The sequence below is a fragment of the Lacerta agilis genome, chromosome Z (genome assembly GCF_009819535.1).
Source record: "Lacerta agilis isolate rLacAgi1 chromosome Z, rLacAgi1.pri, whole genome shotgun sequence".
NCBI classification, from domain to species: Eukaryota; Metazoa; Chordata; class Lepidosauria; order Squamata; family Lacertidae; genus Lacerta; species Lacerta agilis.
In genome coordinates, this window is record NC_046331.1 from 45,972,419 (window position 1) to 45,997,536 (window position 25,118).

Here is a 25,118-nt window from a genome sequence, read left to right on the forward strand (position 1 = left end):
CATTTCACTCCCCTGACCTCAACTTTTTACAACCCCACCCCCCCAGCTCAGGATAACACTTCATGCATCTGCTGAATTGAACTGTAGCCCAAGAGAGCTTATTTGTTAGTCTTCAAGGTTACACAAGATTCTTGGTTGCTTTTACTGCAAAAGATTAACTGGGCTGTTCCTTGGGAAATGGCACCCAATTCTGGCAGCCATTTGATTCATACCCGACAGAACCACTGATTCAAAAGCAAATAGTTAGCAGTTCCACCTGGAGCCAGCCCTGAACCTTGTACGAACTGACTGCATTCCTTTGAAATTAATAGTGTTTCCTTTGGATTACTCACCAAGCCAGGCTAAATATGGGGGTGGACATCTGGTGAAACTGAAAAGCAATCTGGATACTCTCTAGATTGGTTTAGATCAGGGGTCGGCAACCTAAGGCCCACAGGGCTCATCTATCCGGCCCATGATGACCCCTGCTGCTGCCCCCTCCCACTCTTATTGGCGTGGCGGCACAGCATGGCACAGTGCAGCACGGCCGGGGACTGACTTCCGGGTTGATGGTGCCTGTGTGCATGCGCATGGGCACTCCTCCAACCCGGATGTGCGCTGGAAATAGTGTGTGCACACTATTCCACCCACCATTGCCTTCGCCTTGGGAGAGCATTCAGAGGTGCAGGGAAAGTGTGCTTTGACTATACATGATTTTAGCTTTAGGCTAACGGAACGTAACCTCTGCATAAGTTGAGAGTCACCTGTATTCCCTGGTCAGAGCTAGGACTTTGGGAACCAAAATGGACATTTTCCATAAAAACTCTGATTAGTGTGTCTTGAAAGTCATATCAGAAGTCAATGAACTACCATCTTCCTCAGCACTCATTACCTCGGTGTTTTTCCTAGGAACAGGAGCAGATAAATAAACACATCTAATGTAATAACCAAATGTCAGGACTGAGAAAATATTGTGCTGGGGGGCAGCATGGCCAGCAGTCAAGAATGGTGAAGTCCAGAAACATCTGTCTATAGGGCTTCATGCTCCACCTGTTCCTGAGATATGTGTCCACTTTGAGAGGATCACAGGGATTTTTGTTGCAAACCTTGAGAAAATAAAGAAACTACAATGAAGGCAGCACCTCTAATTAAGAAAACCACCTTTCTTCAGGGGCAACTTCCACAAGGAGTCCAGAAAAAAGATGTTAAAGATTCCCTTCCTGTGTGCAAAAGCATCACCAGTAACACTATTGCATTCTTGGCACAACGTTAACCCAGCCCAGGACTTGAAGGATATAGCCAACCAACAGCCATGAAAAAGGCTGACTAAGCCCCTCTCCACCCACATGCCTCTTCAGAAGGAGGGCACCAGCCTTCCAACTGCTGTGGGCTGGGTCACTCCTAGTAATGAATTGGCCTACATCCACATCACCATGCAAGAAGGCAGAAAACCTTTTTTTTTTCTGGATGAAAAACCAATGGGCAATTATCTGGTTTTTCTCCTCGGCAGAACGTGCTGTACAGTGTTCTTTCCAAACAATTCCTCAAAGCTTCCTTTGCTGAAGAAGCAGCCACAAGCCAGATGGAGAGCACAATATTTGGGTTTGCTGGGATTGGGCGCTGCACAGCTAGACAAAAAAAATTATATTGATGGCACTATTAATACACATCCAATCATCACTAGCTTTCTGCTCCATCTCCAGCAAAACTGCAGTCCAAATGCAGGATGGCCAGAGGAACTTACGGAGCTGCCTTATGCAGAGTCAGGCTGTTGTGTTCCATCTAGCTCAATATTGTCTACACTAACTGACATCAGCTCTCCAGGGTTTCAGGCAGGGGGTCTCTTTACCAGCCCTAGATAGAGATTCCACTGGGGATAGATAGAACCAGGGACCTTCTGCATTAAAAGGCATATTCCTCCCCAGCCCTCCAAGTCCAAAACCCAGTGCAGTTATAAAAAAACAAAAATAAAACCCAGTGTTTCTAGCCCTGATCACTGCAAAGGTTTCATGGAAGTGTGTGGATGGCACACACTGAAATCTCCCACCCAAGAACAGTTGCTGAATATTATTTGCAGTGACTAGGAAAGGATGTATAGGGTGTTACGGGAAGGGTAGTACCTCTTGGGTGGGACACGCCATGCTTCTTCTGAGGTAGTTTGCTCATGACAGTGGTCACACCCTGGGAACAAATTGAACTGTCTGGCTAAACTAGGTAAGGGTAGTCGATGGATATCAAACCCTGGGTGGGTTAGAGGCTTCCTTTGCATGCAAATGCAGGTTTTGGTGGATAGAACAGACAAGATCAAGAGTGGGTTCAATGGTCATGAAGACTGTTTCTGTAGATGGAAATGAGGAGCAGATGGAGCCCATCTAGAAGGAAAACTCTGATCCCAAATCTCCACTGCCTTGTGGGATATCTTCAGGAAAAGAAAAGGCTAAGGAGTAGGTCATACACAAATCCAAAGTGGAGTCCCTAGGACGGTTGGATGGTGTCTTGTGCACCTCATTCCGGCAACTCCTGCATCCAAGTTGCTGCCAAACGTCTTGCTCTGCTTTCCTTTGAACCACATCAGCAAGACCAAGAAGGGTGGGAGTTCTTGTCCTCTGGGCAGCTCAGGATCTCCATACACATTGCCCAGGCTTGCACCTTGGGGAGGTCACTTTGGTGCTAATACAGTGGTTTGGCTTCACCACGGAGACACACTCCATTGTCTCTAGAGACAGATGGATGCCAACAACAACAACAACAACAACAACAACAACAACAACAACAACAACCAGGAAAGGGACTTTGGCATCTTGAGAAGAGCCCACCCTTGGGGCTAGCAAAACTAGAGTGGGAAAAAACAAGACACAAAATTTTTGCTACATGAGATGACCATTGTGCTCTCTCTAAATTTTGTATGCAGACATCGATCAGGGCAGGAGTTGAATCTTACTGTAATGTTGGCAACAGATCGGGATCCTCCAGAATGTTTTGGTGTAGCCCAAGAACTTAGGAAGCTGTGGGTGTCAAGACGCAGCTCTCTCCTTCAGCACCTCATTGCTGCTTTTTGCTCCCTAATGTTCCTGCCTGAGGCAGCTGCTCCAGTCTGGGTAATAGAGAGCCATCCCTGCAGCCTCCAATAAACACATGCACACTTCCTTAAATCACATGGTGTCTGCAAAGCCCACAGAACAAAGCTATGTTAGGGGGAGCAGTTTTGACTTTTTTAATATTTTGAAAGCTTGTTTTCACTCAGCCTTATGATTTCCCACCCCAGACTTTTAAGAAGCAAATTATTCTACAGTATTGCACTTAAGCAGAAGCATTTCTCTTTGTAAAGCAAAACTGTGGCCAGATGCGCTCTTCTTCCAAGTTCATGTGCACAGACTGGCATGCTGGAGTGACTGCAAAGTTACACACTCTGCAACCACACACACTCCAAAGTGGAGAGATGTAACTAAAGTCTCCTTGATGGGAGGTCATCCCACACATGCTAGATCAAGGAATGAAATGGGCAGAAAGGTCCTTACCACATTGCAGAGGCAGAAAACAGTGTTGGACCAGTGAGAACAAAGCACCTGACTCTTTGATCAGGCCAAAGACCCATCCATCATCCTGTTCTCACAGTCACCAACCAGATGCCTTGGAGAAACATGGAAGCAGGACATGATCACGAGTCTTCTCCCCACCTGTGATTCCCAGAATACTGCCTCCAAACCTGATCTTCATCCAGTGACCTGAAACCCACAAGGACTTTGTGGCCTGACATAAGGTGTATCACTGTGGGGGTCACCACAATTCTGTGGTTCTTTTTGAAGAGAACAGCTGAGAGAGGGAGAGAAAAGGAAGGAGTCTGGGTGAGGGGAGGGAGAATCAAATGCAAGTGAGCGTAGTTCTTTTAACAGTTGCATGGAATATATTTTGATAGCTAAGGCTGCACCCTTTAATGGACTATCTCAATTAGTCAGGCACTTACAAAAAAAGGAACAAACTACTTGTAACAGAGGCACTCGGGAAAAAATTACAAGCAGGTACAGGGATGTGGGTGGCACTGTGGTCTAACCCACAGAGCCTAGGACTTGCCGATTAGAAGGTCGTCAGTTCGAATCCCCGTGACGGGGTGAGCGCCCGTTGCTCGGTCCCTGCTCCTGCCCACCTAGCAGTTCCAAAGCACGTCAAAGTGCAAGTAGATAAATAGGTACCGCTCCAGCGGGAAGGTCAACAGCGTTTTACGTGCACTGCTCTGGTTCGCCAGAAGCGGCTTAGTCATGCTGGCCACATGACCCGGAAGCTGTACGCCAGCTCCCTCGGCCAGTAAAGCGAGATGAGCGCCGCAACCCTAGAGTCGGACATGACTGGACATAACGGTCAGGGGTCCCTTTACCTTTACTTTACCCGTGCCCTGCAGAATTTTATATCCCTTTATCATGCCCCCCACTTACCTGCCTTTTTGAAGAATTTTCTTCTCTAAACTAAAAAGCCCCAAACATTGCAACATTTCCTCAAGGGGAATTGCTTCAGTCCCTTGATCATTTTGCTTCTGCATACCTCTTCGGTAATTGCAGTGGGTTATGTTTAGTTCTGAGCATCTGCAGTGCAAATCTTCTGCTTCCTACACAGTTAGAAATGCAACTCTTCAAACCTTTTGCACTGGCCAAACCTGAATCAGTGGTGGGCAGCCTCTAGTCCACAATCCTGGCTTATTTTGGACTAACCATACCCACCTTTCCTAGGCCTTCTATGATGTCTGACCTGGGAACCCCACCCCCCTTTTCAGACCAACAGCTTCAATTTGAACTGGGCTTCAAAGGAAGAATCATGGCACACGCACCTCATTCCTAAAGTTGGATCACTTGACATGCAGGTCAAAGTGGCAAGCAGGGAGTGGGCTGGAACAATTTACCCACCACTTGCCCCAAAGAGAGAAGGAAAACTGATGTTGGGAAACCTAGAATGGCCTCCACATGCCCCCCCTCCTACTGCATTTGAAATTAAATTTCAATAATTGGAAGATTCCTGGATTACTTTGACCAGTGGTGGCTCATGTTCACCCCAAATGCCCCACTGTTTTTTAACTTGTTGTGTAAGGCAGCAGTAAAGTGGAACTTCAAAAGCAAGGCGCCTGGGCATATGTTGCAGCCAGCCAGCTGACAAACGTGTGTGGGGATGTAGTCATGAGCAGCAACCACCTCCATCCCCCATAGGGCCCCCTAAGGAGTGGGCACAATGCAGACAGACCCCCTTCCAAGTGAAGCAAAGCCCCACCAGATGAGCTCCCAGACAGTCCGGCTTCAGTGGTGGGAGTGATGGTTTCAGACGTGCATAAAATTACCTCCTGGCCAACATCTTGCATCATTCTCTTCAGATCCTTTGAAGAAAGCAGCCTCCCAGAGCCTGAGGTTTCAGGCTTTCTGCCTCTTCCATGTCCACTTTGATGCCAAGGAACGCTTGTGCATTGCAGAGAGTTCAGAGGCATTTCCCCTAGTGTGCACTAGCTTCACACTTATGGGGATACTGGAAAGTCTGTAGGGCCTCTCACAAAATCATCTTCCCCGCAAAAAACTTTGCTTGAGATCTGCTCAGTTGGAATCTGCTCTGAGGTCTGTGGATGACTTGCAGGCAATGTAGATGTGTTGTTGGTGTAATCTTGCACCAGTAGAGCAAAAGCACTAACAGGATAATACAGACACAAGACCTCTGTTTCTTGACACTTTTGCAAACATTGCAATCTGGGTGGCTTTGAAGATTCCATGAGGACTAGACACTCATTCAATCACATAACAAAAACAAGGCTGAGATTCATAATTTTAAAGTATTTAGCCACCATTAGTGTGCAGTGATCCTGACTGAACTTCTACAACCACTGTGTTTCTGTATTCACAGTTAAATAGAAATTTCACATTTAGGGCACAGCATGCAAAGAGAAGCAGGAAATGCAAATTTCATCATTCTATGCTTACTTTGGCTTCTGTAGCCTCTTAGATGACACCATGTCATTTTATTTTATTATATAAAATGGAGGACACCCCCCATTCCTTTTATTGGTTTTGGGGGAAAGCCCATTCAAATAACACAAGTTCCAGGAATTGCTTTGGTGCTTTACAATGGTGGAGCCCCATCTGCATCAAAACAACTTAATGAATAATAATTAGTAGCCCATTAGTTATATATAAAAAAGGATTAATGGAAATTCTGAGGGCAGGGGGGTTGTTGTTGGGTACACCAAATGGGCTATTCCCCCTCCTTTTAAGAGGATAATTTACAAGCCTTTAAAAACAACCCAGGAATACTCTGTGGCCCAACTTCTCACAAGTGCACACACATTTCGACATATGTAAACTTCACAGGAGCTTGATGAGTTCAGGAGGATATCAGAAGTTCTTTCGGTGACGTTAACCCAGTGCCAAACCATCCACACACAACGTTGTGGGAGTCAAGCGAGGAAGATGCTTGTGTGAACAGGCCCTTTACATAGACCCCATGTTGAGGATCCAGTAAAGTCCTATTATTCTGTATGTAGACCAAGCTCCCTCATAGCTCGTTTTGTCTTCTGAGCTCTACTCAATTTTATTTCTCACAACTCGCCTGGCTGGCTGGCGGAGGCTCCAAGAAACTCCATGTTTCATTGCAGCCCATTTAAATCATGCTAGCAAGCTCATTAGCCACCAGCCAGCAAAATAAAACGAAGGAGTTATCCGCCTAGATCTTATTGGGACATAATCACAAGAAAGCCCGAGAACATAAGGTTGATTTGTGTTATTTCATGACTGAAATGCATATAACAATCCCCCTTTAATTATAATTATAATTTTCTTTGAAAAGAGGAAAACAAGGGGTTGGGAAGTAATACATCCAAATCCAGTTCATTAGGAGCCATGGAAACCCTTGGCGGAAAAGGCTCGTCTGAAATCCTTTTGTCCGGCCCAAGAACTGAAAAGGGAAACAGCTGGGCTTAGTTTGAGGCTCAGAATTAAAAGCAATCTAACAAGATCTGTAGGGGATCACTCCTTTGGTTGTGTGCTGTAGGCCCTGGTGGCCGGTTTTCTTCTTCTTCAGTGTAATAGCACTAAAAACAAAACAGAAAACTTTGGGAGGGAAATTCCTCAGATATGAGGTAGTTTCTTAGTCACTGGCACATTTCCCCCCACAACTCCTTGCAAAAAGCAACAGTTATTTACAATTCACACCCCCCCTCCTTCCCATGCATAAATTTATAACCTTTCTCAGGTTTTCTGTGACCAGCTTTTAGCAACAGGACCCCTCCACCCCCCGCAAAAAACCCCAACCAATAGAAACACCAAACATCTAGTCAGAATTATGTCTGGCTTAGTAACATGGTGTTTTAATAAATAAACTGGCTACTTCTGGAAATATTATGCCTCTCAGGAGCAATTTATTGTAGTATCTCAGCCAATACAATTCTATCTTTTATATAAAAGTTCTTATTTTTTTGGGGGGGGGGGTTCAGTGCGGGGGGTGGGGGATGTGAAAAAAAATCCCAACCCTGGTCTACCAAGCAATTAATGTTTCTGTATAAAAAAGGAACAACCTGAACACACACACACACACACACACACACACACACCCGCTTACAATACAACACAGGAAAGCAATAAATCCCCCTCTCATGATGTTCCTTGTTCATTCTTTCTCTTTTACCCTCAGCCAATTGTTTTCAGAGTCAGAGGGACACAACAATGGCTGAACTAGGGAGAAACTTCCAGAAAAGTTTTTAGTCTTCCTGCAGACTTCACATGTATCATTCTATTTAAAGTGATTTGATTTTCCCCCTTCCCCCCAAAATATAAAAAATATATACATTTATCCAGGAGTTTCCCGTTGCCTCAATATAGCCCCCTCTGAGGTTAGAGGTAAGTGGGATCTTCCAAGAAAGAAGGTTGCAAAACTTGCCTCACATCAGCCTCCTTCCTTTCCCTCTCAGCCTCACCTGTCACCTAAAAGTCTGTTCCTGGAAACCCATTAAAAACCACCAGCTGTTAATACGGTCTTTTCCCAGTGTATTGCCCCTCAGTCGCTGTTGACTGTGACAACCATCTTCCCTAACCATCGGCCATGAAGGCTGGAACTGTGATCCAAAACATCTGGAAGAGGTCTAAACACATCACATTTGGTGAGAAAAGCAGTATACATTCCAACCATTATCATACCATTTTATGGCTTCAAGTCATGGCTTCCTCCAAAGAATCCTGGGAGTTGCAGTTCGCTAAGGGTGCCGATAGTTGTTAGGAGACCCCCTGTTCCCCTCAACAGAGCTACAATTCCCAGAACTCTGTGGGAAGAGGGATCAGCTGTTAAACCACTCTGGGAATTGTAGCTCTGGGAGGGGAGCAGGGGTCTCCTAACAACTTTCAGCATGCTTAATGAACTATGGATCCAATGATTCTTTGGAAGAAGCCGTGACTGAAGTCATAAAGTGATATGATACTGCTTTAAAAGTATAGAGCAGATGGGACCTAAATCTATTCCCATGTGTGAAACAGCTTGCAGAGCAGAAGTCCCAGGTTGACACCAAGGAAGCATAACAGATATTGTACCTAGGGACCACACTGTCAAAACTAGGAAGGGGTTCTGGATGCCAGATGTTTGCCTCCAGTAAAAATTGGGTGCTGGAAGGGTGTGGAATCTCTTCTAAGCTGAGGAAGGGGCAGAACCCCATATATCAATGGTTCCCAATTAGCTGCAGACCCCCCTGTTTTCAAAAGCCAAGCCATAGACCCCTTACTTTTGAAAATGGTTGATATCTCTTATGGTAGTTTTTGTTATGAAAATGGTGCCAGACACCCTGGGGTCTGCAGAACACCAACTGGGAACCACTGCCATAAATGCATCTGGGTGATTTCTTGGGGAAGAGCTGGCGGAGAAGATGATGATTTGCTTTCCACAGCTGGGAACAAGGTGTGCTAAAGCTAACCATTAACGTTCTGTTCTAAAGATTGGAACACCCCACCCCACCAAGAAATTAGCCTCTTTCCTCTCCTAGGTAAGGCATCTGAGCGTAATGGATACATGTGGGAACTCAACATTATACAAAGCAGCGTCTGTTTGCTTGACAGGCAGCTTCTTTCGCTGCCCACGAAATATGATAATTTTTTTTAAAAAAAAAGTTTGCTTCTGTACACATAATTTCATGTGGGTTGGGTTGTTTTTTTTTTTGAAGGAGGGAAGAGAGATCATCCTTGATACATGCCAAGATAGGACTCTGGTTCAGCCATTTGTTTTGCAGGGAACAGGCTAAAATAAAATAAAAGGAAAGGGGTTGTGGCGAGGCAAGAGAGAATTGGGCTATTTAAAAACAACAAAAACAACACAAAAGCAATGCTACCTACAGGCCTGTATATACAACTTAGTTCACCACATCTATTGTGGTTTCTCAGTCAACAGGTCAGACTAACTGGTCCAAATCCTCACGTTCATCTTCCCCTTCCCAAAAATTGAGACACACACACACACACACACACACACACAGAGAGAGAGAGAGATCTTGGAAAAACTCATGAAACCCAGTGGCAACATAGTAAAAACTGTACACTGCTGTCCAATTAACTTACAAATCACACACCCCTCCTCCCTGCCCCCCCCAAGTCACTAGATGGTACAAAAGTGAAATCGGGTGCCTATTCGGGTGCCTGTTTCGTTTTAATAGCAGTCAATTTCCACCCTCAAAAATAAAAGAAAGAAAGGAGTGGCACAGTTATCTCCACTGTCTCTGCATGGCTAGGAAAAAGAGGGTGCTGAAGAGGAGAGGTGCTTCTAAGAACGCCACCCTGGGGGAGGCGCTGCCAGGGCTGGCATTTTTGTTCATTTTGTTGGTGTTCTGTTTGACTTCTGTTGCGTTGAACATGAATTCGGGAGAGCACTGCTGCATGTCGCAGCCACTTCCACTGCCTTCTCCGCTACTTTCATCACCTGGAAGAATTGCACAGACAGTTTGTTAGCTCTATAGTTCTAGAATTCTATTCAGATTCACCATATTGTGAGTTTGGAGGAGCCTGAACAGGGAGCAAAACCCACCTACCAACTCCTCACCCCATGCAAGAGGCAAAATTTGGACAAGAGTCAGCTGCAAGCAACAAGTGCAATTCAGGGTGTGTCATTTTAGATGGGGGAATATAATTTTTGCAAATTTCTTCAGTGAGGGAGTATTTAAAAATACGATTTTGGGTATGAGGAATTTGAATCTACTAATATTTTTGTGAGGCACATAAACTGCTTTAGGAAAACCAAAGAGTTTTAATATTGCCTTTTGAAAATGTCAGATAATGATATATATGAATGACTGAACAACAACAACAACACACACACACACACACACACATATATATATTCTATGCAATTCTACACACATTTTACTTACCAAGCAAAATCAAATTATGTTTATTTAATCAAAATACCTTTTGAATTCTTAAGCCTTACTACAACTTTTTAACACCCTCTCGTTTTTGGAATTTTTAAGTTTTAAACTTCAACATGCCCTCCCAACATATGCAGTGCAGAACAAATATCATGCTGACTGGGCCAGCACCTCCCCACTCTTTTTGTTAAGGAAGCCCATCAACTCCAGACACAAAAAATGCAATTCACCTTTGAGCCTGGTTCGGTGCTCCAGCAGGTGCAAAACACTGCGGCTAGACTGTTGACGGGGACAGACACTTGCCAGCACATAACTCCAGGGCTCAAAAGTCTACCCAGGCTGCCAAATAAGCTCAAGGGCCAGGCCTACGGTTTTTGTATTCTGTTGACAAGGATCCTTAACAATTTGATTCATTATATCCCTGACTGATCACTGAGGCCTTCTGGGGAGTCACTGTTAGTGGTTCCCCACAACCTGAATGTATGGCTCATATCTGCAAGGAGCTCTGTGGGCCCAAGTTTATGGAACTGGCTTCCAGTTGCCTCCAACGCCCAAGTGACCTATGGTCAGAATGAAAGGCTGTTCACCAAGTGCTCACTCCCATGCTCTGCATTCTACCACTAGTCAGGCTCGCATCATTTTGCCACACGGTAAATTGGTAAATTCTTTCCACGCTTCCAGCAACCAGTCAGATCTCTAGGAAAATCAGAGAAATGCAGAAGAATCTTACGCACCCCTCCATTTTGCAGAAACAGGCCCCCCAGGCTTCCTAGAACCACAATCGGCTCTAGATATAGGCGTTCTCCAAAAGTTGATGGCCTCCAGCTCCCATCAGCGTGGTCAGTGGTCAGGAATGATGGGTGCTGGAATCCAGCAACATCTGGCAAGCCTCAGGTTCCCTCTCCTTGCCTTGGGAAGACTCATCTGCACTTACTTATATCAATGAAGTCAACGTCATTCCCGTTGTAGGCATTCTTCATCTTACTGGTCATTACGCGGAGAGCCATTATTTGCCGGCGAATCACCATGTCTGGCTTCAAGGTGTCAACTTGCACTTCAGGATTGGTTGCCTGGTTGGCTAAGCCGTTCGCTGTCACTGCGTAGACATACCTGTGAGAAACAGCATTCAGAAAAAGAAGCCACTCAGTCAATGGTCATGATGAGGGATGAATGGAACAGACAGTGGGAGAGGTGACGTTGACTTCACACCCCTCTTGTCTGCTCAAGAACATAGGAAGTTGCCTTATAACTATGGTGTGCTTACTGCCAGCAAACCATGATCTGAAGCCATGGTTTGTTGTAGGCTTGCAAGTTCTTGGATTTTTAAACTATGGTTTGACATTACATTGGCATTAACCATGGTTCATTTGGCCACTCCAAATGCCCACCAAGCCACAAAGGCACGCGGCAAGAGCAGCTGGGAAATGAACTGTTTTGGAAACACATATCACAGCTTGTTTAATCTCCTCTGGGACAACTCATGGTTTGTTAGCAAGCCACGGCTTAGCTTTATGAGGCAGTCTGTTATTTTATTTTTCCACCTGACTAACACACCTACCTAACACAGCTGCCTGTCTGGAATCTGAATCCTGAACCAATGCATTCCAATTAAAAGAAAGGCGATTCCACCTAAACATTAGGAAGAACAATCTGAGGGTATGAGCTGCTTGACAATGGAACAGACTACCTTGAAAGGTTTGAGGTTTCATTTGAGGTTTTTAAAGAGAGGTTGGATGGCCACCTGCCAGGGATTATGTAGCTATGATTCCTGCATTGTCAGGTGGTTGGACTAGATGACCCTTGTGGTCCCTTTCAACCCTACAATTCTATGATTCTATGAAAGGAGGAATTGGGCTTCTTCCAAACCTGCTTTTGTCACTTCCGTTCCAGCACTCTTCTTCATTGATGCTGTCAGCAGCCATCTTCTCATTGCTACAGATATTGCTGGGAAGGGAGGACCAGAATTTCTTGGCTTGCTTCAGCTTTTCCTTCACATCTGTCACCTGTTGGTCAAAGAGTATAATCAAAGTCACTCTTATTTTGCTCAGCAAAACAACCCCAGAAAGAAGAAGCTGGCTTCTTCTCCATCTAGTTCAGCATTGTCTGCACTGACAGGCTGGAGTCCCCCCCCCCCCAGCCCTACCTGGGGAATCTGGGACCTTTTGCATGCAGAGAAGATGCTCTGCCATTGAGCTATTCCCCTTCCCTCTCTCACAGCGCTGGAACTTGGTGTCTCTTAATGAAGTTGGCAGGCAAACAGCTTTTGTGCTGCCAAAAGGGCACCCAACTTGGATGGCTTTAAAAAGAGGATTAGAGAAATCTGTGAAGGATAAGGCTACCCATGGTTACCAGCCATGATAGCTATGTTCTGCCTCCACAGTTGGAGGCAGTGTTCCTCTGAATACCAATAGCTGGGAACTGAACTGAGGAGAGTTGCTGTTTTGCTCAGGTCCCAATTCCAGGCTTTCCAAAGTCATCTGAGTGGCCACTGCGAGAAAAGCGGATCAGCCGAAAGGTTCATCTAGAGCAGGACCAAGCCTAGCGGTCAACCAGATGCTCCTAGGAAGCCCACAAACAGGGATTGAAGAGGAAATGTTTCTTAAAAGCAGCTTTTACAACCTCTGATGTCTGCAGCTGCTCCTTGGGAAACTTTGAAACAGACTGAAGAGCTCCTTCATTTTTTCACAGCATCGCATTTTGATCCAATCAATGTCAGCGTCACTTTGTTCAGTGCTGCTGCTGAAGCCATTGACAGGCCAGCCAAAAAGGCTTGTTAGGCCAGATCATGGCTCAGGATTGGAGCCTCCTCCATGAGAGGTCCAGTGAGCAGCAACAAGAGAACAGACGTTTTCTGTGGTGGCTCCTTGTTTGTGGCATGCTCTCCCCAGGGAGGCTTGCCTGGTGCCTTCATTACATATATTTTGGCGTCAGGCAAAACATTCCTCTTCTCCCAGGCCTTGGGCTAATTAAACAAACTATGGCCTTTTAAAGTGTGTGGGGGTGTTGTTTTGTTCGTTACTATGTTAAGTACCACTGAGGTTTTATACTGTAAATCGCCCTGTGCTCCACCGATGACGGGTGGTGTAGAAATGTAATAAATAATAACAACAATAATGAGCCTTCAGGCCTGAGGGCCACCAGCTCGGCAGTGCTGCTCTATGCAATATATTGGCAGGGGAGTGAAGACCCCCATTCCTAGTCCTGTTGAACCACACATCGCAGATCTCTGTATACCCACCAGTCTATCTAAGCTGGTCCCAGCTGCTGTGGTCGGCCTCTCCTCTGGGTTGTAGGGTCTGAAACGGGCACTGAAACTGCTTTCTGAGATGGAGCGAGACGTCCGGCTCTGCGCAAGTGTCTTGGGCTGCCCACACCCTTGGAAAACCTAAACCAACGGGAGACACACCAGCATCAGAAATTTGATTTTGTGCATCTTTGTTCTTACCTCCTACCCACTTCTTGCAGCCATTGTACCAGTAGTTTGAAGTTAACATGCTAGACTGCAATTTAGCATAACAACTGCTAGCTGACCAGCTCAGCATCCTGACTCTTTAAAGGGATGGTTTAACCTTGAAAAGTAGACAACTTTATCCCTTGAGCTTTCAGTTTCTACTCCTGCCTTAAAAACAAGCGTTCATTCACCCATTATTTTTTTTAAAAAAATCCAGGTAATTTGACAACTCCAGTCATGCAATCCAACCAAACTAATGTAATTACATTTTAAAAAGTCAAGAGATGAAAAATAAATAATTCATAATTATAGTGAGGTCATGGTGCCCCGTGGCTTGGAAACCTTGGTTCCATTAAGATGAGAAGCACCTTAAGTCTCTATCTCTATCTTTCTACAAATGCAAAATGCCCTCACCATACCTTTTGGGAGACCTGCATGCTGTTCTCCTGCATGTTCATTATGGCATCAGAGATCTTCACATCAATCGGGTCCATGACGGATTCAATGTTGAAAGGGCCCTCCAGCCTCTCTGCCACCATGAGCATGGAATCTGAGGCAGAATACAGGAAAAGTGGGATGGAGGGTTGTGAGTGGTTGTGGCAGATGCAATGAGTCAATCTTCACCACCTGAGTAACCTCCAGATGTTTCGGACAGCATTGCAATCCCAGCCAGCATAACTATATTGGCCACTGATGTCACAAAACTACCGAAAGGCCTGCTTACTCTTCTGGTCTTGCTGTACTTTTTCACATTACAGGTGTTATGTATTGAAGTTCCCACCCTAGGCCACTAGGGGTGTTGTGTATATAGTTTCACTCTGCCTAACGCGGCTGCAGTTCTCACTCAGGTCTGCACATGCAAATGAAGGATTGAGAGTGCCATTCACGGATTGGCTAGCTAGAGAGAGTTGTTACTGTTGCATGTTACCTAGTACTATATAAGCAGGCTGGCTGAGCCTCCAGTTCAGTTCTGTTCCAGCCTGAGAATAAAGAGAGCTGCTTGGAGAATCACTGTCTTGTCTGCTATGTCCACCCACTACTTAATGACAGGGTTGCTTGCAAGGGGGCAGGGAATGGCAATTTGTGAGTCACTGGATAACCAGTTACAATCTATTAGACTGCACACACACACACACACACACACACCCCACATCAGCTTCCCAATAGCACCTCTCTTGCTCATGCTGATGAAACAAGGAGAGTAAACAATGTAGAAATCTGGAACATTCCCTAGGCAGGCATCCCATCGTTTCAGAAAGCAAGGAAGGCAGCTAGGCGTCTGCTTTTCGCTCAGCTTTGCATTTCCTCACACCAGTTCCCATATGGGCTTCCTGCTTGCCTCCCCCTTCCCATTTGCCTTCTAAGGCCCCCCCGGGGGGGAGAGAGATTCCAGGCTCTTCAAACTGCACCCTCCCCTGAAATTTTGCAATCAGAGCAGATTGTCTAAAATAAATAATACCATCTGCCTTGTTTATTCATGCTGCATTTCAAGTTTTCCTGTTACACACACACACACACACACACACACACACACACACACACAATAACACCCATGCACACACCCTCTCCGCTGAAGGGCTTCCATCCTTGTATATAATTACATTGTTAGCTTATTGGTGGCAGGAATCCGCTGAGGAACATTAAGGAAATTTGAGTGTTTTATGGCTCTGAATACTGGTTGCTGAGGAGCAAAATTGGGGGATAGGGCTCAAGTTCTGCTTCCAGGCTTCCAAAAGTGCCATCTGGTCAGCCTCAGGGTGTTGGACTAAATTGACCTGATCCAGCAGCCAGGCTGTTATTGCGATCCCAAGTAGAGGTGTAGTGGTTGAAGACCCATTTCTTTCCTTGCAGCAGGGTTCCTGTCTCCAGCACCCTGCAGCCGCCCGATCTGCATGGAAGGGGAGCTTTCTAGCCATGGAGAAGGAGTCTTCTCACTCCTTGTGCTGATTGGAGCCCATCAGACACTGAGGATTGATTCCCAGGGTCACTCTGGAAAAGGGGCGTGGGACAAACTCTAAAGGAGAGTTGTTCTGTATGCTCCAAGAAGCATTTGAAAACACTGGGAACACAAGATGCTTCTGTTTCAAGAAAGTGGTGCGCAAGCCCTTTTATGCACAATGGAACTTCTTAATAAGATATTGGGGCACTCCAAATCATTTACCTGTGTACATGCAATGAACACAGTAGATCTAGCAGAAAGGCCATGCATGGAGATGTGCACTGATCATTGCAATGCATCTCTAGTTAGTGTTGCTGCATAGTTGTAAGACATCTGTATAATCTTAGGAGAGTGCTTGTGGACAAGCCCGTAACTATCATGAAGGGACCCTGCACATCTGAATTTGCCGTGCCACAACTGCTCCTAAAGCTGAAAGAAGACTCTTTGTAGTCGCAGGCCAACTGAAGTGCCAAACTCCACCTGGGTGATTTCAGAAAAGGCCTGTGAAAAATGGATATTTGCAAGGGAAGAGGAAGCCCCTCCCTTCCATGGCACAGACCTTCTGCATTACCCAGGAGTGCCTGCTAAGCACCAATGCAAACCATGCTCATCCTCACTCCATGGCTCTATTTGCATGGCGAGGCCCTGAGACAACCGTATTCCCAAAGCTGCAAATAACTAGACAACACATAGCTTATTGGATTTTTGGGATCAAATAATGCCACAACTTTATTGGTTGCAGATGTGAAATGTTTGGCCATAGGCGCTGAGGTAAGCAATGGCGCATGTCACTGATGCCCCCCCCCCACATACCTGCTATTAGCCAATTTGGCGGCAGGAGTACAATCTGGCCAGCAATAGGCCAGTTCATAGGGGAGATGTGGTGCCAACCTGCAAAGCCAGCTGGCCGCCCAGGAAGGGCAAATGGACCTACCAAAGAACTTCAGTAAATGCACCTCTACCAAATGCAGAGCAAAAGATGGGACAGTTGGGAAAGGCATAGCCTGAGATGAAACTGCTGCCAGCTCCCATAACGCTCAGCTTTCAGCCTTTTTGAGCAATGACTGCACCCATGAATATCCCTCATTGTACTGGGGGTGAAGAGAGGGGGAAATGGCTTTTGATGTGACATCAAAATGGAAGCATTCCACAGGAAAAAAGAGCATGACTTAGAGCGATGCTCAGAACTGCCTCAGTGAGCCAAGAAGGCTGCCCCTGTTACAGCCAAGAGGAAATGTCTTGGTTTACATACATACACACACACACACACACACACACACACACACACACACACGGGCAGGGCCGGCGTGTCCATTAAGGCGAACTAGGCAATTGCCTAGGGCGCCAAAATGGAGGGGGCGCTGGCCAGGCTTGGGCGGGGGCGGGGCGGGCTAGCAGCAGCTTCTCCGCTGTAGCAGAGAGGCGCTGCTTGCCCCCTACACCACCACCCCGGCTCCCACTAAAGCAGGCTTTGGCAGGGGGGCGGGCGGCGGGGCAGGCGAGCAGCAGCTTCTCCGCTACAGCAGAGAAACTGCTGCTTGCCTCTCCACCACCCCCACCTCTTGCTAAAGCAGGCTTTGGCATGGGGGGGTGTGGGGTGCCAGAAGGTGGTCTCGCCTAGGGCGCAAGAAGCCCTAGCACTGGTCCTGTACACGGGGGGGGGGGGGAGATACACACACAAAAGCGAGCTTTTGTGTGCATGCACACGGAAGGAAACACTGAAACACAAAAAGGAGGTATTCTTGTTGGTTTGTTTTTCAAAATAATCAATAACTTTGAAAGAGAGACTTGGGGTGGGTGGGGACAGAAGAAGAGAAGAGAGAATGGATCTTTGGGTTATGTGGTGTCTTTGTCCATCCTCGTGGCTAAGCAGAGCATTCCTGAATCGGGGCCTTTGTGACCTGCAATTGTCATGGCAGCACACAAATCGCCACTCAGGCATGCAATCCTTATTCAGGCTGGGAGGGGAGAGGGGGAGAGTGGGGGTGGGGGCAGAAGAGAGTGGAGGAGGGAGGGAGAGGGGTGGAAGAGCAATCCAAGTTGCCAGCGCAAAGCATTCGGAGGTAAGCAAATCCACACTTCTGCTCTCAGAGGAAGGATACAGATGGAAACTCTGTGCTGGCAGGGGGCTGAAAGGGATGGACCAAGAAGAAATACATTTTATTGCAACCCCCACCCATAACAAATCAGGTGAGAGAAGGAATGCATTTTTGAAGGAGGGTGAAGTTCTCACTTTTTAAATGCAAGGATTTGCCAGGGAGATGCATTAAAGGTGCATGGAAATGGCTACATCCTAGCTCCCGCTAAGATCTGGCTGGCGTGCTGCCAACAAATCATGATGAATGGTAAATCCCTCCCCTCTCCCGCCTGCAACAGCATTGGGCTGTGGTTCAGGACAACGGAGCTTTAGCATTACACAACCGAGGAGATGGGCGGAGGCTGGGTAGAGGAGGAATCAATGTGCCCCAGGGCAAAGCTGATAATGGTTTGGAACAGCAGTAAAAGCTGCATACTTGTTTACCTGGGGGTGGGGGAAATGCCTCCTCTCATGTGTACATTCCCTCCCTCCCCCTCCCCCCACAATTAAGACCTGGCACCTGCTGGATTCCTTTTAAGGCAGCCTTCTTCAGCCTTGGGTCATCCCCAGATGTTGCAGTGCAATACCCCCCCCCAAACCTCCAGCTTGCATGGACAATGCTCAGGGGCAGGCAACCCTGGCAACATCTGGGGATGCAATGTTGGGACGGGTGGCTTTATGACTTGGACACTGGTCTGCTGTGACTTGGAGGCAGAACATTCTTGGCTGTGGCACCAGATCTATAGACTCTCTTCCACAAGGTGGTGAACTCACTCATCCCCCCCACCTGTTTCATCAGGCATTTGCTGAACACCTGAGCAGTGGAAGCTGCCTTCTAGCAGCAAGTCAGAATGTTTGTCTGTTGACTCAGTTTCATTGGCTTTGACCAGCAACAAGCTCTCAATAGCCGAGTCCCATGGACAGGCTGGGTGCAGAGGAGTGGTGGGAGGCACTAGCTGGGGAACCCTCAAGGGAAGAAGGATCAGAGCCAGCGGACTGGTGGTGGGACAATGATGTGTGGTCAGAAGGACCAGACTGGGAGGAGAAGGTGCTTGGCAGGGGGTTGGACTGGATGGCCCTTGTGGTCTCTTCCAACTCGATGATTCTATGAGAAGGTGTCGTAAGCTGAAGAGGCAACAGGGTTTAGTGAGCAGGAAGAGGCTGGGGCAGAGAGCAGTGCAGAGAGCATGAAAACATTGAGGCAGAAGCAGAGGCTGCAGAGGAGGAGGGCCAAGATGCAGAGAGGAAGCAGGCTGGTGAAGAAGCCAGGGAATCTCTCCTTCCGTCCCTGTAACTGCCCCATTGGGGCATGACTTACTGGGGAAAGTTGCTAGGCCTGCACTGCTTTGGTTTCTTTCAATAAAGAGTTAACTTCACTGACACCAGTGTTTTTCATTCTGACCTGGTCCTGACTGGCTCCTGACACTCCTACCCATAACAGCAGCCCTGTGAAGCAGCGACTGGCCCAAAGCCACCCAGCGGGGATTTGAACAGAGGACCCTCAAGTCCTAGGCAGGCACTCTAACCACTACACAACACTGGCTCTCTTGTTTTGCCAGTGCTCCTGCCTTCCCTCTTCACAAGGAGCTTTGCCTCTTGAGCCATTGTGAGTGGTGCAGAGGCTCCTACAATTAGCAGACTATCCTCCTTTGTCAAGCTTCCTGGCACTCAGCCCTTCTCCTTTGAAACATTCTGCACTTTTTTGCTGCAACTCTTTTCAGCCCTGAGCTCTTCTGGTTATGGTCTTGGATGAATTAGCTAGTGTGCTCACATCCTCTCTGGTGAAACTGGGCTTCTGAAGGCTCAGTGCAGAGGTGCAGGACAAGGCAAGCCTCTGTAACAAGCCCCAGCAGGAAGGGATATCAAGCCTCTATGCCAAATAACACCCCTACACATACACACAAAGAGAGAGAGAATCATCCGGAGACATGGCTAGAACAGCCTGGCAAGGGAATTTAGAAAGATTTTTAGCCCATGAAAAGGGCCATTGCTAGAGTGTAACTGTGTCTTGGCTACCTGGAAGAAGTTCCTACTACAGCATCTGCAAGTCTTGTCATCTCTGCTACCAAGTTCTCAGGTAATGATGGGGGTGGGGTGAGAAATTCAGTTCAGATCACCTTTTAACATGAACCTCTACTTTTGTCCAAGATGCAGCTATCTATCAAAATGTGTATATCTGGTTATAAAACAAACAAGCAAACACACACACTTAAACACATCTGCATGCATTAGTGGGAAAACAACAGGACCGGCTCTGTTTCTGTGACTGTAAATGGTTTTAACTGTTTCCAACAACAAAATGTAAATGTTTGCAACCTGCCCTGGATGAAGAGCAGGCAACACATTTAATGATACTAATGATAAGATGAACAATGGTAATAAGAACAGAAACATAAAACAATGCAATGTATAAGGGAAAATTGCACACAAACATGTGTCCCTTACGATAAACAAGTACTAAAATGCTAGTGAATTTTCACAAGGACTTTTATAAAGAGAGATCCAGACTGATGTAGGAGAGTAGCAAAATGAACTTATACTAGAAAAGTTAGGAAGTGGGAGAAACCAAAATTGACATATTTGTCCACCCCTGTTCTCAGGATTTCCCCAAAGGACCCTGGGAATTGTAGTCCCAGAGCTACATAGGGTGGATTTCCCAGAAGGCTCAGAAGTCCTCTCCTTGCTCCACTGATAACAGGGCCAGCTATTTAGATGCCTGGAACAGAAAATTTCAGTTGCATCCCAATGGAACTAAAAGTATTCAAAAGGCCTAAGGAAGAGGTAAGGAACCTTATAAGTATTGTGGATCATTACTTTACATTGTTTTGGGTACAGTGCTTAGAGCTGTTCAGTAAAATGCTGTCAGAAAATTCAGCCAGGTGCTATATAACACTTTATATAGCATGGCTCTTAAAAGGTAAGGGGAATGGCGGAAACCGAGAGAAAAATAATATAATTAAATTAAATGGGGGGGGGGGGAGATCCACTAATACAGAGGTTTTCGATCTTTTTGAGTCCACAGCTCCCTTGACCAACTACCTTCTTTCTGCAGCACCCCTGTGGGGTCAGGAGCCCAGTTATGTCCCCCCTTGCCCGCAGAGCCAGCAGCCCCTCACCCCTTTTCAAACATCCTCCCTTGTGGTGTGTTCCCTCAGCCTCCTCTTCTCTCCTTTCTCCTTGCGAGTCCTCTGCCGCAGCCCCTGTTGTCTGCAGCACACTGAACTAACAAATAAAGACTTTCAACATCGAAGTTCAGTGTCATAATGTAAGCGTAGCCTTCTATGCTTCAAAATGCTTACTGGTATATTTGGGTCCATTACTAGTTAAAGAACTAGCTAAAGAACTAAGCAACTAGTCTTAATTTGGTGGTTTGGTGTAAATCTAGAGGGGTCTGACTTCTTTGTATCTTAACCTTATTAACCTTATCTCTTGTCCTTTCCCCAGCTGACAACCTTCCTGGGATCCCTATTCTTGGGCAACATCTTATCAATTTATGCCAGCCACGTTGTTCTGTTTTTATTAAGCAGCCTATATACACTTTTCTAAATAAATAATTAAATTGGAACAAATCACATGGGGGTTTGTTTCATTTTGTTAATTCTCCATCGCCTGGTTTAAATAAACTGAACAAACAAAAGCCACTCACCTATGAAGTTATTCCACTCCGTGTCCAGCTCGCCTTGGTTGGCGAGGCAGCCCCTCATGACATTGAAACAGTAGTTGTAACACGGCTTGACAGCAACTAGGCCTTCGCAGTACGGACAGTACATCATCTTCAGCAAGGCTTGAACCGCCTGCGGTGTGGGGTTGACCTTTGCAGAGAACAAAAATGAAAGCATGGGCAGAGAGGCCGGGAGGAGAACCACAGACAGAACTATTATTATTGTCTTTAACATTTATAAAGTGCCTACTATTTTCTAAGCACTGATACCAAAAGATACAGCAGACTCACTATCTAATAGACACAGCACAAAAGTAAAAAGGAACAGGGTGGGACAAGGAAAGCAAGAGCAGGACGAGCTGCTCCTTCATCAGCCCATGGATGGGGCCACACTGGTCTCCCCCACCCCTGGCCATGAAGAAAAGCAGCTGGAGGGAAGGTGTGCAGAGGCTGGAGAAAGGACTGTGAAGGAAGGAGTACAGTGGTATCTCAAGTTACAACCACCTCAGGTTACAAATTCCAATAACCTGGAAGAGTTACCTCAAGTTGAGAACTTTGCCCCAGGATGAGAATGGAAATTGTGTGCAGCAAGAGGCCCCATTAGCGAAAACACGCCTCTAGTTAAGAACAGTTTCAGGTTAAGAATGGACCTCTGAAACAAATTAAGTTCGTAACCAGAGGTACCACTGTAATCCTATTTGTCATCTCTGGGACCCCTGGGAATTTCACCAAACCAACTGTAGCCTGGAACTGGCTGCATGCAGTGCAGATGATGTGGGGAGCCCAAGGAAGCTCTACAAGACCTGGATGCCTGCCCATAATCCCTAGCGTTATGTATTGAAGTCCCTAGTGTTATGTATTGAAGTTCTCACTCTAGGCCACTAGGGGTGTTTTGTATATAGTTTCACTCTGCCCACCGTGACTGCAGTTCTCACTCAGGTCCACAACATGCAAATGAAGGATTGAGAGTGCCGTTGGTTCGGTGTTACGTCTGGTGGCCTAACATGGACGATGCCATCCATCACCTCTTGGGTTGCCTCCTGTCAAGCGTGTCAAGAGTCGAGACCTGTACTGCCAGCAGCTAAGGGCAACACCTGGGAGACACCCAAGGCACCCTGGTCAAGAGTGCACATCGATCTTGCCGGCCCCTTACACGGCAGGACCTTTATGGTAGTGGTGGACGCCTATTCAAAATGGCTGGAGGTGGCCCAGATGCCCTCCACCACTAGTGAAGCCATCATCCGGGTACTGCGTGGCCTGTTTGCAACTCATGGATGTCCTGATGTCCTCGTCTCTGACAACGGACCTCAGTTCACATCAGGCACCTTTCAAAGGTAACTCTTGGGGCTGGGCATCCGCCATGCCCTAACGGCACCATTCCACCCGGCCAGCAATGGACAGGTGGAGAGAATGGTGCGCTCAGCAAAAGAGGCACTGGCGCACCTGGACAAGAGGGACTGGCATGAGCAGGTCAAGGAATACTTGCTCGTGCAGCACATCACCCCTCATGCAGCCACAGGGTGGTGTCCGGCTGAACTGCTAATGGGCTGCTGCCTGAGGTCTTTGCTTGACCAGTTGCACCTGGGCTTTGGGGTGGCCGAGCCCCCGGGCTGTGCTAACGCACCACGGTCTTTTATTCCAGGAGATAGGGCTTTTGCCCGGAACTTTGTGGGGGACATTCCTTGGGTGCTGGCCACGATAGTGGGAGTCACTGGGCCCCGCTCATACCAGGTGGCACTCGAGAACGGATGCTTGTGGCACCGACACATAGACCAGCTAAGGTGCAGAATTGGGAATTTGGACAATACCGCTGTGTTCCCAACTGCGGCCTCAGCTCCGGAGCAGACGCTAACAGAAGGCGAGGCTCCACCTACATCTCCCTCAGAAACTGCGGACATGGAACTGAGCCAAGCTGCTGCAGTGGTTCTGCCTGACTCCCCTGAGACTCGGACCAATGCCTTGCCTGACCTTCTGCTGAGTCCGCTCGCGGCAGTTCCTTCAACAGCAGTGGAGCCAGGGAACTCTGGCTCAACGCCACTGTTGGTCGCACTGCAGTCGCAGCAGGACTCGGGCAGCCAACCGGACTCTGATACAGGCCTTTGGCGGTCAGGTAGGGTTCCCAAGCGCCCAGCTTATTTAAAAGACTATGTTACCGATAAATTGCACACGTAATTCCACTGTATGTTAATCTGGGTAACAAATAACATTTTAACTAATGCAATTCTTGTACTAATTTATTCCTTCCTTTTCTCCTGTATTCTCTACTTCGACTGAATACCACTCCATGTTTTTTATAATTATATTCAAATATTTTCTTCACATTTTTAGTTACCCTTACTCCTAAATACTTTCCCATCTTATTTGCTATAGGAATGCCCAATAATTTAGAGGCTTCTGAATTTTAGGTTTCACATTTAAACAAATCATTGATGATTTAGAAAAAGTAACTTTTAACCATGATACTTTTGAAAATCCTTGAAAAATTCCTTTTAATGGCACCGTTGTGGTCCCCAGGTCCTTGACAGTCACCATCATACCATCCGCATACATTGTCATTAACTTCCCCTCTGCTCTCCCTTTCCTGGGGATTTCGAATCCTTTAATATCATTATTATTTTTGAGTTTAATTTCTAATGGTTCCAATGCTAAAATAAAGAGCATGGGAGAAAGTGGACATCCTTGCTTTGTACCACTTAGCACTTGGGCATACCCCCCTGCCAACCCACCAATTCTTACCATTGCTTTGTACTCCGTATATATTGCCTCAACCACATTTTGAAATTTCACTCCAAATTTATATTCTTGCAATATCTTTTTCAAACAATTCCAATCCACCAAATCAAATGCTTTATATATATCCAATGACAGGAGAGTAAGAGGCAGGTCCTCATTTTTTGCTAAATACATCATACCCATCACCTTCCTAACTGCCTCCACCAAATACCTCTGAGGCATAAACCCAAATTGTTCTTTCCCCACCAAATGTACAATACATTTGTTTAGCCTTATTGCCGTAACTTTGGTAAATATTCTATAATCCATAATAGCAATAGATATTGGCCTATAAGAATCTGGCAGGGTTTGATCTTTCCCCGGTTTGGGAATTAATACCAACCATGACTCCAACCAGATAGGTGGAGTTGAAGCTCCATTCAAAATTCCTTGGTACAGTACAGTCATATGTGGCACCAATATATCCTTAAAATGCTTATAATACACCACATTGAACCCATCCAATCCTGGTGCCAATTGCACATTCATAGAGTCGATTGCTGATCTGACTTCCTCGTCTGATATATCCTTATCCAATTCCATTCTATTTTCTTCACTTAATTCTGGGAGCTCCAATCCTTCACAAAATTGATCCACCTCTTCATCCTTAATTCCTTTATTTGCATATAATCTATTATAAAACCCTAAGAAGGGTTCCAATATCTTCTTAGGGTCTGTTTCCAATCCCCCTTTATTATCTCTAATAGCTCTAATATTTTTCCTCACCTGATAAGTCCTAATTCCCTCCTTTCCCTTCAAATTCTTCATATTTTTGTTTGCTATACCATAACTTTAATGTGGTTCTATTTATATCTAAAACTTTCAACTCTTCTCTCTTTTGGTCTAATTTTTCCCTATCCTTCTTTTCCTTAGACATCC

At 46.3% G+C, this 25,118-nt stretch overlaps 1 protein-coding gene across 1 annotated transcript in view; it reads right to left on the reverse strand.

Moving 5' to 3' along the window:
• Positions 1-9,605: 9,605 nt before the first annotated feature.
• GPC4 (glypican 4) overlaps positions 9,606-25,118 on the reverse strand; it is a 102,721-nt gene continuing 87,208 nt past the window's right edge. The window contains exons 4-9 of the mRNA XM_033137336.1: positions 21,453-21,618; positions 14,210-14,340; positions 13,578-13,724; positions 12,206-12,342; positions 11,274-11,449; positions 9,606-9,894 (exon numbers count right to left, since the gene is read on the reverse strand). Coding sequence (XP_032993227.1) covers positions 9,680-9,894; positions 11,274-11,449; positions 12,206-12,342; positions 13,578-13,724; positions 14,210-14,340; positions 21,453-21,618 — 972 coding nt within the window. The 3' untranslated portion in view covers positions 9,606-9,679. The remainder of the gene's footprint in view (positions 9,895-11,273; positions 11,450-12,205; positions 12,343-13,577; positions 13,725-14,209; positions 14,341-21,452; positions 21,619-25,118) is intronic.